Source organism: Gossypium hirsutum, chromosome A12, assembly GCF_007990345.1.
Source record: "Gossypium hirsutum isolate 1008001.06 chromosome A12, Gossypium_hirsutum_v2.1, whole genome shotgun sequence".
Lineage (NCBI taxonomy): Eukaryota > Viridiplantae > Streptophyta > Magnoliopsida > Malvales > Malvaceae > Gossypium > Gossypium hirsutum.
This window is the reverse complement of record NC_053435.1, coordinates 107,876,932-107,890,550: the sequence shown is the minus strand read 5'-3', so window position 1 is coordinate 107,890,550 and position 13,619 is coordinate 107,876,932. Positions and strand designations below refer to the sequence as shown.

General features: G+C 30.4%; 1 protein-coding gene across 1 annotated transcript; it reads left to right on the top strand.

Annotated features, from left to right (window-relative positions):
* The first annotated feature begins 1,505 nt into the window (after positions 1 to 1,505).
* Positions 1,506 to 3,988, top strand: LOC107947286 (peroxidase 66). The gene is made up of 3 exons (XM_016881881.2): positions 1,506 to 1,794; positions 1,881 to 2,069; positions 2,713 to 3,988. The coding sequence occupies exons 1-3, from the start codon at positions 1,576 to 1,578 to the stop codon at positions 3,274 to 3,276; spliced, it is 972 nt and encodes a 323-aa protein (XP_016737370.2). The 5' UTR covers positions 1,506 to 1,575; the 3' UTR covers positions 3,277 to 3,988.
* The last annotated feature ends 9,631 nt before the right edge of the window (positions 3,989 to 13,619 follow it).

Sequence of the window (13,619 nt, the reverse complement as noted above, 5' to 3'; positions counted from 1 at the left end):
TGTATATAGATTATATATAATGATTTAAAAAAAATTGTTAATCTAGAATAGTTGTCTAATTCAATGGCTCGGAACAAAATTATTTTTAAAATTTAGATAAGCTTGAATTTTTTTTAAATTTAATTAAATGTATTTTATTTAATTTTAATTAAGAAAATTATTATATTTTAATTACTAGTAATATATAAAATCTTATAATAACTTTTTTTTTTCAATTTTCAATATTGTAAATGATGTTTGTGAATACAAATCTAAAAATAATCATAATTATTATAGTTTCTATTTCACAGATTTCTTTGAATAATAAAAATAATTAACATATAAAAAATATTTAATATAATGTTTGTGATCCTAAACTGTTCATAATCTTTTTATAATTCAACTAATTAAAATTTAAGCGAGTTCCAACCCACAAACCTAATTGAGTTACATGTAAAGGGTAGTGTGAAGATTTTGTACTTTTCTACAAGACCTATTGCCAATAAAAAATGCTTTTGTTCCTTACCCTACCTTAAATTTATCTTCAACTTGCTAAAAGCCCACATCTAAACTAGGGTTTAAGTTTGGAGCCCAAAAGCCTTAATGGGCCATTTTATAAGTACTTTTTCACAACAAGTCCTCCATATTTTTCTTTGGAATTTTGGAGAACAATGACATGATACTTAACTTGGCTTGCATTAAGGGCAAAAGCAATCAATTTCCCAATTTTTTTTACGGCTTTCTGGATTCCTTTTTCCCATTTCATTGCTTTCGTAGAAGCCAAACAGTACAACAAACTCCCATCCCAAAGTTAAAATACGTTGTTAGTCCTTATACTTAAACAAAATTTAAGATTTAGTCTATATACTTAGATTTTAAAAAATTAAGTCCTTTTACTTTTTTAATTTAAAAATCTCAATTAAATCATTAAATTATTAAGTTTTGTCATAAAAAAAATATCAATTTGACATGTTGATTAGGCACTTCTCTTATGTAACGAGGCATTTGATTGATGAAAAATATATATGTTAAGTTGATAAATTTTAACAAAAACATGGTAATAATGATTGGATTGAAATTTTTAAATTGAAAAAAATTAAAAAAAGATAGGGACTAAATCTCAAAATCTATGAAAGTATAAGGACTAAAAACATATTTTAACAAAAAACTCAAAAAGTACAAAACTTATGTACTGCTTTAATCCATTTCATTAACCAACCTGATAGATATAACCCAACAATCGCAGAGCTTATAATAATAATACCACATGAAACTCGAAACAATTATTTAAATTTAAAAATCATATAAAAACACATGTAAACTTAATATGTGAAATAAAAAGAATACTTAAAGAGTTGGTGAAATATATAAACTTGGTCTAAAAGTACACCACTACCAATACCGCATCCATTTTCCACAATTTTGTTCACAATTTGAGTGACTTAAAAGCATAGGGAATATGTATATTATATGCTCAACATTTACGTTGCCATGGCTACTATATATATACTCCCATGAATCTTTTCATACCCTCATCGTTTTCACATTTTTCTGTTCTTATATTCCTTATTTACTTTTAAATTTTGATAAACCAAAATGGCTGTTTTTTCACCGAGAAAGTTCTCTTTTTCGATTATTTTCCTTGGGCTGATGACGGTTCTACGCTCACAGGCGGCATTGGATGTTCATTATTATGATCGAACATGTCCTGAAGCTGAGAAAATTATAAGATACACTGTATTGAATGCCTCCATGCATGATGCTAAAGCTCCCGCTCGGATTCTTAGGATGTTCTTTCATGACTGTTTCATAAGGGTACGTATGTTGTTGTTTACGTCTTTTTAGTGTCAAAATGTGTAGCCATTTTTAGGTTGAAATGATTTTTCTTGGGGTGGTGACAGGGATGCGATGCATCGGTGTTGTTGGACTCGACTCCGCAAAATCAAGCGGAGAAAGATGGTCCTCCTAATATCTCTCTTCGAGCATTCTATGTGATTGATGACGCGAAAACTAAGCTTGAATCGGCGTGTCCGAAGGCGGTCTCTTGTGCTGATATAGTCGCCATTGCAGCAAGAGATGTAGTAGCAATGGTAAACATTGAAAAACCCTTTTAAAACGAAGTTTCTATAATTAACCTATTGAAAGGAAGTTAACTCTTTTTTGAAAAGTTTTGAAATGTTATTGTTTAAAGTTGACAAGTCCCTCAAAGGGTGACATTATCTTTATGAGTCAAATTGAAATTTTGTCTCTTAAATTTTTAAAGAGTTAGAGTGACTTGAGAATCTACTTAAAGAGATGATAGATTCGTAAAATAAGAACATCTTGTTGGATTGAACCGTATGTAGTGTATTATCGCCTTAAAAAAATGTAATAATTTATCATTGATAGGATTTGAATCCCCTAACTTATAAGATATAAGTAACTTGAGGGGATCTATATCCTATGAGTTAGGGGTTCCAACCATACAATTAATGATCACCATTTTGGTAGGTGTTTAATTCAACTAGTCACTCTTGTCTTTTGAATACGCTGTCCCTTCAGGTAGCCTTTTAAGGCATTCCAACTCTTTACAGAGTTGAGATATTAAAATCCCATCGGAGATAATATTAACCCGTTAAAGTATCAATTAGTTTTAGATGCATGACACTTCTTGAGAAAGAGTTAGCCTCCTCTCCTCTCCCCTCCCCTCAACACAAACGCACAAAACTGAACATTTCTTTGCGTTTCTTACAGTCAGGAGGGCCTTTTTGGAACGTACTTAAAGGCAGAAAAGATGGCAGAATCTCCAAGGCTTCCGAAACCATCAACTTACCAGCCCCAACTTTCAACGTTTCAACACTCATTCAAAGCTTCACTAAGCGACGTTTAGGGGTCAAGGACTTAGTAGCCCTATCCGGAGGTCACACCCTAGGATTCTCACACTGTTCTTCATTCCAAGCTCGGCTCCATAATTTCAGCTCGGTTCAGGACATCGACCCTACAATGAACCCTGAATTCGCAGAAACACTGAAGAAGAAATGCCCGAAACCAAATAAAAATGGCAATGCAGGACAGTTCTTGGACTCCACGGCATCAACTTTCGATAATAATTATTACAAACAACTGTTGGCAGGGAAAGGTGTGTTCGGATCCGATCAAGCACTGTATAGTGATTATAGGACTAAATGGATTGTTGAATCATTCGCTAATGATCAAAGTTTGTTCTTCAAAGAATTTGCCACATCGATGGTGAAGCTTGGGAATGTAGGGGTGATGGAAAATGGAGAAGTGAGATTGAATTGCAGAGTGGTAAATTGAGGGCTTGAGAAAAAGAGAGAGAATGAGAGAGAATAACAGAGATTGAGCGGCAATAAAAGACTGCTTTCTTTTTTCTTTGTTTCGTTGTGTGAATTCATGTTGTGATTAATAAGTTTCTTGTACTTTAAGGTACATAATGATCGGTGTATTATATACCAGAAGAAATAAAATTTACTGTAATTTTACGCAATAATCGACATGAAAAATATTTTGGAGCCATATTGGAAATTCTGCCAACTTTATGATACTTCGCTTTACGGAAAACCACCATTTGCTTCTTTATTGTTGGTAAAATTGTTGACGTAAATGTACTCATTGCATTGTAATACTTTTCACTGTAGTTGACACCTAATGAGAAGATAAATAAACCTGATAAAAACTGATGGAAAAGTAACTTTGAAAAGCCCTTATTATAGTATTTTTTTATTGTTTTATAAATAGGTTTAATGTTTTGAGAGTTGCCACGTATCCTCACTTCTGATCGGTAGATTTCGTGTCTGTGTGGTCATTGTAAGTATATTTTACCAAAAAGCAGAAAACAGGTACATGTCCAATGGAGTGATCACCATCGAGCAAAGTTAGCGGATTTGCTGAAATTTATTATTGCTTTATAGTTACATATGTTGTGCTTTCTTTTGTTTTATTGTGAATTACAACTGATCATAGTCAGATTGGGTAAATATCTGATTTCTGGTTCGGGTTTATTCCGCGGTTGGAGTTTGACTCGGTTCATATATATTAAAAAAATTATATTATTTTTTATATAAAATAAATTTAAAAAATATAATACATTAAATATATTAAAAATATTAAAATAAATATTTTCTAACAAATTGAAAATAACACTAAGATAGTTGCAAATGTTTATAAAATAGTAGTAAAATTAATAATAAAGTAAGAGTTATACAATATTTAAGTAATTACAACAAAATGACTGCAAAACAACAACAAAATGACATAAAACAATAACAAAACAATAGGTAAATTCGGTTTAGGCTCAAATCAAAAAAAAGTTTTTTTATTTATTTTTATTTTATCTATACTCATTTTTCGAGCTTATATTTTTTGCTCAAACCCTTCTACTTTTTAGGTTGGCATTTAGGTCTGGGCGAATGACCTGACTCATGATTAAGTTTATTATGAATATATAATCTTGAAAAATTATTATGATATTTATGAATGTGAGATGTATCTATTTCTATCTCATTTTATCTAACCTTGTTTTTATTTAAAATATATATTTTTTATGAAATATTGTTTGAAATTAAATCCAAACTCTCATGCCTCGTAAAATAATATTTTTGTCACTAAGTTTTAATTTCATATGATTAGGTGAGACGAAACAAGACAAATAATTCTCATAACCATTCTATATCTATTAAAAAATTTGCTCTCCTTATACTATGTCTGCTTTTCAAAAAAATATGTCCATTTATTTATTAAAAAATTGTCAATTTTATTCAAAAGATTTAATACACAGTTTTGTATTTGAATTTGACATTTTTTTAAACATGATATCTGTATTTGACAAAAGCTAAATATTTTGGTGTATGAAAATAACAATATTAACTCAAATCAACCCTAAAATCTAAATTAAACACCAAAAAAATTAACATCATTACCTTTAGTTGTCAAAATATATCAATTTTGTTAAATACAAGTACCATAATTAAATAAAAAAATAACATAAATATCATAGAGAAAAATATTATACTCAAATATTAAATAATACATTAAACCTATTCAAAACAAACTAATTTGTATTTTTTTAAAAAAAATTATTATAGATTCGAATCATTTTTTTTATGATAATATCTAGAACCACCTATAATCAATTTTCAATTCGTAAATAAAAAGATAATACACTTCAATATATATATATATGCAACAACAATATTCGTATCGAGAACTATTTCGAAATTTTTAATGGTTGGAATTTTGTCCCAGTGTTGAGAGAAACTGGAGGGTCCTAACGTAGTTGGGTTTATGTCGACCCAATAACCGGCATTTTCCATCATTTCTTTAGATAAATGTAAATGATTAAAAGTGAAAAGTCAAAAAAATATAAATAAAGCAGCTTTATACCAAATCTTTGTTCAATAAAGAAAATCCAAAGGCAAGGAAGGGCATTTCGGAAACCAATATCTAAGTTTTGAGAAGATATGAATCCAGCTTTTGGTTCATTTGCATTAGATATTCTCCTTAAAACCTATTTAGCAGGTTAAGATCATAGGCACATTCTTAATTGTCAGTGAATTATTCTTGTGAGTTAATTGTAAAGGGTTAAATAATTTTTTGGTATGAACTGGAATTGAATTTAGTAATTTTTTTATATTTGGGTTTAATTTTTTTTTCAAGTTAAGTCTTAAATTTGGTAATTGTTTTTATGATAGAATTAAATTTTTTTATTATTATCTAAGTTAGCCTTTGATATTTCCTAAAACACCTAAAGTTTAAGTTTAATGTGGAAAAAATTGTCAAATTTAGGCATCAATACGAGAGTAATTGTCAAGTTCAGGAATTAACTTGAATAAAAGGTTGAAGCCTCAATATAGAAATAGTTGCCTAGTTCAAGTTCCGAAAATAATTGCTTAGATCAAATCCTAAGAGTGATTTAACCAAACTGAAAATGAATTAAAAAAAAAATTGAGGATACATAAAACAAACCAAACTGTTCTATATCTGCCCAAGAAACCACCATTTTCTCAAACGACTTACTGTTAAATTCTTAGCCTTGTTAAGGTTACAAAATTTTTTGACAATCTTTTTTCCATATCTAGCTATAGTTCTTGCCATTTTACAAAAAGGAAGAAGCCCTCATTTCACAATGCTCAAAGAAATAAACTATGGTCCAATCTCTACAATAATTCAAGGCAAAACAGGCCAAGATTAAGATCTAAAGAGCTAGCTGCATGGTTTATATGTATCATTGCATCTAGGACAGGCTACAGCTAAATTTCCAATCACCATGCCAGAATTTTCATCATGCTACTACATCAAATCTATTGAAAAAACATACCTGTTGAAATGACCTGTGTGGGGGCAATCATCTTACGATATTAAGCTGAATCAGTCACAGGGCAACTCTCCTTTGGCAAGTCAGTGAAAACCAAGTGTTGGGAAACCAGCCCTTGAATGTACTTAATTACAGCACAAAATACTGTACTTACCTGCCAAGTAAGAGGCGCCCTTTGACTGGTTTGCTTATTCACTAATTCCCCTCACCCTGTATATGCCAGTTCTTGCACTGCAATCTTTGCTTGAAATCACAGCTGATTTTATAAGCATTTCCAATGGTGTATTAGAGGGAATAACCCTATCCTGCATGAATAGCATATGCTGGAGGGGTTATGCTATTGGATATCCTCTTTTTGCTTCTTTGACCTTAAGGGCCTCTTAAAGGTTCAATATAAGGGTATGAGAATATATGTTTTACTCTTTACATATAGTCCGTCCATGGTAGGTTAGAGGACGAGTAAAAAAAGGCGGAGTTTTTAAGGGCAGACATATCATCCTCACACCCCTTTTTAATTTTATTTCCCCTTTTTCTTTTGCTTTATTTATGGTCCTTATAATGTTTTGGTTGAGTTCAATAGACCAAAAGGGAATTTGGATTGTGATTTCCTCTTTTATATTCCCAAGTAGGAAATGGCTCCTAGAGAAAAAAATAAAAGGGTTAGAATGTAATTGAGAGTGTTGCTATATTATAGAGATTTGATTAAATCAATCTTTCTATTATTAAATGGATTAATTTAATTTTTATATTATTAAAAAGAATTAAATAAAGTCAATTTAGAATATATTTAATATTTATTGTTTAAAAAAATATCATTTACCATTTAACAGAATTAATATTCTTAAAGTTTTTATAATTTAAAAATAAAATTATTTTTTTAAATTGAACTGCAATTTTCTAGACATATTTAGTATTCAATCTAGGACATCTACTAAAGTTTAAGCGAAGAAAAAGTGTGGACTTCTTGCTAAAAGAGATGGAAACAGAGAACAATTAGTTGAATAAATGGTCACTTGATCTGACATTGATCAATAGACAATTTAGGGCCTTTCCCTAAATATTAGGTTCCAAACTGAAAACTACTAGACACAACAAAGGTACAACTGTCTTTTCCTTTTTTATTTTTAAGGTTAATACTGTTCATACTCATGACAAAGGTCAAACTTTCGATCATAGGTTAAAGTAGAAAAGAATCATGCTATTTCAATTAACGATCTTGTGGTTCATACTCATGACTGTTCGTATAATGTGATAATTCTTATCATTTTTGCATTCAAGATCAATAAAGGTAGAACATATTTGATGTGACCAACATCATTAGAATTCCAAGGAGCTACACAATTACCTCAAGAAAGGATTCAAACGCAATCTATAAAGGAAACACAAACTCTACCTTGTGTCGCCTGCATTCAACCTGAGTAACTTTGCAAATCGAAAAAAGTTTCCTCCGCTTCTTTCAATATAATCTTCTTACGATTCCATATGTCAGAGTCAGTAAGGGAGCCATTAACAATACTATCATCATGTGACTGCAACTTCTTCGCCACCCTCTTAACTTTGGATTTTCTACCTTTGGGCTTTTGCTTCTTTTTTTTCAACTAATAAATTCAATTTATCTTCAATCTCTGCCATTGATCTCAACTTCTTCTTCACACCATCAAACGTAGTCAACATTAATGTACTAAAGTTTTGCACTATCGCACCTTTATTAGTCTTGTGTACCCTTTCACTACTCGAAGGACTCTTATCAAACGAAAGCTCTGGGCATAAGTTATTAGTTGCCTCATTCTCTACAAGTTCAACATTACCTGTCCGAACCATTTTGGCTTCCACTCAGACTTTTCTCCAAAAAGAATTTCTTGCTCCAGATCTTGTCATTCTAACTTCAACTCTATAGCCGTATAAACTAAACCCATGTAATGTAATCTCTCAATCGCCTTGTTTGCATCAACACAATATGCATAACGTATAAATCCAAATCCTCGATCGTATTTACCTTTCTTATGTGGGATGAATGCGTCAACAATCCTACCATGATTCTGAAAGATGTGCCATAAAACCCTTCCAATGTAAACGCGGTGGTAAATTGTCCACAAATACTGTCTGGAACCAGTGGTTGTTTACTCCGTTTCTTCTCTGTAAATGACCCATGGTGCCACGGTTATTTACTTTGATTTATTCATTCAGATTTTCATTTGATGTCCATCATTTGTCCTTTCAACCCCTCTTTTATTGACCATAGATTAGAGCGTTAGAAGCTGGTAGTCTTTTAGGTTAATTTAGAGTCTTATTCGCTTATTTTTTTATAAAAGTATGATCGGATAGTAAATTAGGAGTCAATTATATTTTAATTCTTTTATTTAAAAATAGGTAAATTAGTTATATGATTTTTTTTTTAAAAATAATTTATTTCTGTTATTAAAAATTAACTTGTGACTAATGAGGCAAATGTGATGTGCTATGTGTATCTCAAGCTAACGTGCATGGACTAATTTTTAACCGTAGAAATATATGAAAATTTTAATAGAAAGACCAATTTACTCTTTGATCTAGAGAGAGCAAAATACAATCCAATTCCTAGTATAAGAAATTCCATGATAATTTTATACTATTTTTTTTTCCTTTTCGGCAAAAAAGAAAAAATCTATCTCATTCTTGTCATGTTAAACCATCGTGGCACTGACGATGAAGATGCTAAGCTGAAGCAGTCACAGGGCAACTCTCCTTTGGCAAGTCATGGGAACAAATATATGCACCATTACCTGCCTAAGTGAGAGGTGCCCTAAGACTGGTTTGCTTATTACTACCAGCTCCCTCTGGTTTTGGACTATGGAACAGCTTTGCTAGGTTTCTGCAGCTGATGCTTCAACTTCTTTTATAAGCATTTTATGAGGAAGGTACAGAATAAACCATGGATGAAAATGGCATATGCCAATGGGTGATGCTATGGATATACTTTTTTGACTCCTTTTATGGCATATTCCATGCATGGCTTTTACTTTTATGGTGAGAAGAGGAAAAAAGCAGTAGATTTGCAGAGATTCTCCACCAACAAAAATCATAGTGAATGATGAGTTAAAGGGCTCTCTAAAAGCTTCATATTCTTTTTACCTTTTTTCACTTTTGATATATATAATATCAGTTTTAATTAGTTTAGTATTAGATCATAAACTCAACCAGCATCATATACAACTATTTTGTAATATTATTCATATATGTATATACATTTATCTGAATTTATGTGAGTTGATATTGTAACACTCCTAACCGGAATCCATCGCCGAAACAGGATTACGGAGTATTACCAGAGTTTACAAATTAATTATCAGACATTTCATTTCATCTAGCATTCATATTAGAAACCAATCAAAATCATACATATTTTCCCTTAAACGAGCCCTCGAGACCCAAATTACGCATTAGAAACAAATAGGGACTAAGTCAAAAACTCAGAATTTTTTTTCCGAAAATATTTAAAATTTTCAACACTGCAGGGGTCACACGGCCGTGTGACTCACACAATTTGGAGACATGCCCATGTCTCAGGCCGTGTGGGCATTCTAAATAGGGACACACGGCTGTGTCTCAGCCCGTGTCCATGCCCGTGTGAGTATGCTGACTTGGGTCACACGGTCAAGTCACACGCCCATGTGCTAGGCCATGTGAGCATTCTGTTTTGTACAAATTTAAGATGCAAGGGACACATGACTGTGTCACCTGGCAGTGTGTCACACGGTTAAGACACACGTCTATGTCTCTACCTGTGTGGACAAAAATATGCCATTTTACAATTCACATTTCTCACCCAATTTTGTGTCAATCTACAATCAACATTACACATATCAACAAGCCATAATTAGACATCCAAAACAAGCCAAAATAAGTGGCTAAACTCAACAAATTACATATAAGCCATCATTAAACAAAATATCTATACATGTTATTATAACCAAAATCAAAACATTCGAAAGTATCGATAGAACCGATGGATAGTGTGATACAACTCCGACAAACTTCCAACCCAATCGAGCTTCCAATAATCTGAAAAGTAAAGGAAAATAAATACATAAGCAATGAAGGCTTAGTAAGCTCGTATAAACTTTAATCATAATACTTCTTTTCAAATATGAAATTTATACATATCAAGAATAATCCAATATTGATACCACAATACTCATTAAGTTATATTTAACAATTCACTAAGTGAATAAATCTACAGTATCACTAAGTTCCATTTATACATATTATTCCTAGCATAGTAGGATTTTAAACAACTCTAACTCTTTCAAATTTCTTTATTTTCATCTGTGTTTCTTTATTTTCCAACTCATTCCATATGCATAACACACCAGTCATAAGCATTCCATTCAACCATAGCTACAAGCTAGTGCATTTAAACATAGACCTTTTTTGAATTAATCATATGATAAATCATTTCATAAGAAATTGCATAAATTAAACTTTACCACTCTTTCATGAGCACAAACATATTTTCATTTGAGCACGTACCATTTCAATGCATCTTATAATTAAACATATTACCATTCAACCAGTAGTTTGGCACTTGCCTAAGCATCAAACAACAACACTTGTTAGCATACTTGAACATATTTCATATAATTTTAACATTAATAAGCTTATTATCTCAACATGTCACATTTGAATTTATTACTCATCTCAACTTACATAATTTCCATGAATCAAACATATCAAGATATTGATATACATACATTTCATGATACACATCATTCTTTTATTGTTTCTTCATATACATATATCATCCAAGACAACTCCCGATAACTTGCCATTCGAAGAACGACTTACGGATATGAGTACATTGTTTTCAGAAGCCTAAAGGCTGAATAAAAACCCATAATAGTTGAACGGAAGCTCGTAAGTGCTGAACGAAAACCTATAAGGGTTAAGCAGAAGCTCAATAGAGCTGAATGGAAACCCATTAGGGTTGAACGAAAACTCATATGAGTTAAACAGAAGCTCGTGAGAGCTAAACAGAAAGGAAACACGAAAGCTCGCAACAAATATTGAACCTCAATTTACTTGGGTACTTTTCTGTCAATTCTTCCTTTGCTGTCTTTTGCCACACAACGATTGTACTCAATCCCGCGTTCCGTTTAAACCGGATATTCACTTCAAATTCATAATTTAACAATATTCTATTTTTCAACATTATACTAAATACATAATATCATTCATCATTTCAATATAATTATTAAAATTAAACCATACGAACTTACCTGAATTTAATTGTAATAATTGCAGGAGTTCAGGGACTATTCCACTATTTTTTCTTTTTTTTCATGAGTATCTATGAAATCTTGATCTAAAATATAAAATCACTCATTCATTAGTATATATTTCAGTTTCAAGTTATTTCACAATTTATACCCTTCAATTTTTTTGAATTTACACAATTACATCAGTTTTTTACAACTTTTGCAATTTAGTCCCTTAACTAGTTAATCTATCAAATCAACTAATTTTTTATCAATTAATAATTTATCCAAATATTCTAGGCTATCATACAGCCTTAATAAAACAAAAATTTAATATCAAACCCTAATATTTTAACCATTTTCACAATTTGATCCTAACATCAATATTTAACAAAATCACTTTATAATATCATCATACAACAAATTAAAGATCTAAACCCATTTGATATTAATAATTTCTTTCAATATATTAATTTAGATAATAAAAAATTCATTTCATACAATTTGGTCATTTTTGACATTTTTGTAAAATTACCCTTAAAATTTTACTTTAATTCAATTTAGTCCCTGAGTCTAAAACATGCAAATTAGCCATTTTTAATGTAAACCTATGCTAGTTGAATATTCACGGCATCCAAAACAGCCCATTATCATGCTTTTCTATCACTACTAAACTTAAAAATAACATAAAGCCTTAACAACCATACATTATTCTCTTGAAACCAAACTTTAACTTAAAAATAACATAAAGCCTTAATATCCATATACCTTATTCTCTTGAAACCAAACTTTAACTTAACTTTCTCTCTCCTCTAACTTTTATTTCTTGAATCTAACTTGATATTCTAGCTCCCCATAGTCTCCTTGTTATTTTTCTCTTTTGGTAGCTATGGAAATTCTTCTGATTTATAAGTGAAAATAGTAAATTTTAGGTGAAATGATCAAATTGTAAAGAAAAGAAAATTTCTTTCTTTCTTTTCTCTTCTCACGTTAGTAGCATGGAAAGATGAAGAGGATTTTTCATCCTTCTTCCCTTATATACTAAATAAAATAATGATAAAATAATAATAAAAGTTAAATCAAAATATTAATAAACTAATATTTATTTATTTAATTAATCTAAAATATCACCAACAACATCATTACTCTTCAAAATTATCTTCTTTACTATATGATCATTTTGCCCCTATGATTTCAAAATTCCTCCATTGACTCATCACTCATTTTGGTAAAATTGTGATTTAACCCCTCATACTTTTTTCTACTCATTCAATTTGGTCCTAATTTATCCATTTTCCTTAGTTTCTAGATCATTCCACCTTTAAAATATTTGCACTGTTGGTCCTTTAATTTTTCATATTTACACTTTAACTCTTCAAATTTTGAGTATTTACTCTCGGGCCACAAAACGTTTCTCACTTTTGCGATTTAGTTCTTTCTTGAATTAATATATCATAGTATACTTCCCAAACAGATTTTGTTGACATAACTCAAAATTTCCCTTTTTGTCACTTTATTTCTTTATTTTATTATATCAAGGACAATATTTCACTTTCTTATTGTAATAACTTTCGGGGTATTATAGATATTATGAGTCAATCAGTAATTAAATCAGTTATAAAATTATTAAAATACCTTCCAATTTATAGATTAAATTATATTTTATTAAAGGTGATTAAACTTGAAATATAGTACATAATAAACAACTAACTTTACTATTATAACTATATGGGAAATTTTAATAAATATATTTAAAACATATATTTTTCACTCAAATTATTGGTGTCACATAAATTATTAACTTTTAAATTATTAGACATACAGGATAACATACAACTATCCATTTGATGAGTTCCCTATTGGTATGATTCTTAAATCCTTCTTTAAGAAGTCTATCCTTCTGAATTCGCACTCCCATAGCTCTACATCAAAATTTAATAAAAAATAATTCAAGTTAAACTATAATAGATGGAATAAGTTACATTACGTTATATTTTAAATTAATTTGTAATTATACCTTCCAAGCATCATGATAGTAGCCTGAGGATTAGTTCCAGGTGTGAAACTAAAGGTAGAAGCATCGATAACCCTAA

What these genes read in the sequence shown, in the direction of transcription:
- LOC107947286 (XM_016881881.2), top strand. Translation starts at nt 1,576, where the DNA reads ATGGCTGTTTTTTCACCGAGAAAGTTCTCTTTTTCGATTATTTTCCTT. An exon ending in TTCATGACTGTTTCATAAGG is followed by an intron (nt 1,795 to 1,880) that starts GTACGTATGTTG and finishes GGGTGGTGACAG; the next exon opens with GGATGCGATGCATCGGTGTT. An exon ending in CAAGAGATGTAGTAGCAATG is followed by an intron (nt 2,070 to 2,712) that starts GTAAACATTGAA and finishes CGTTTCTTACAG; the next exon opens with TCAGGAGGGCCTTTTTGGAA.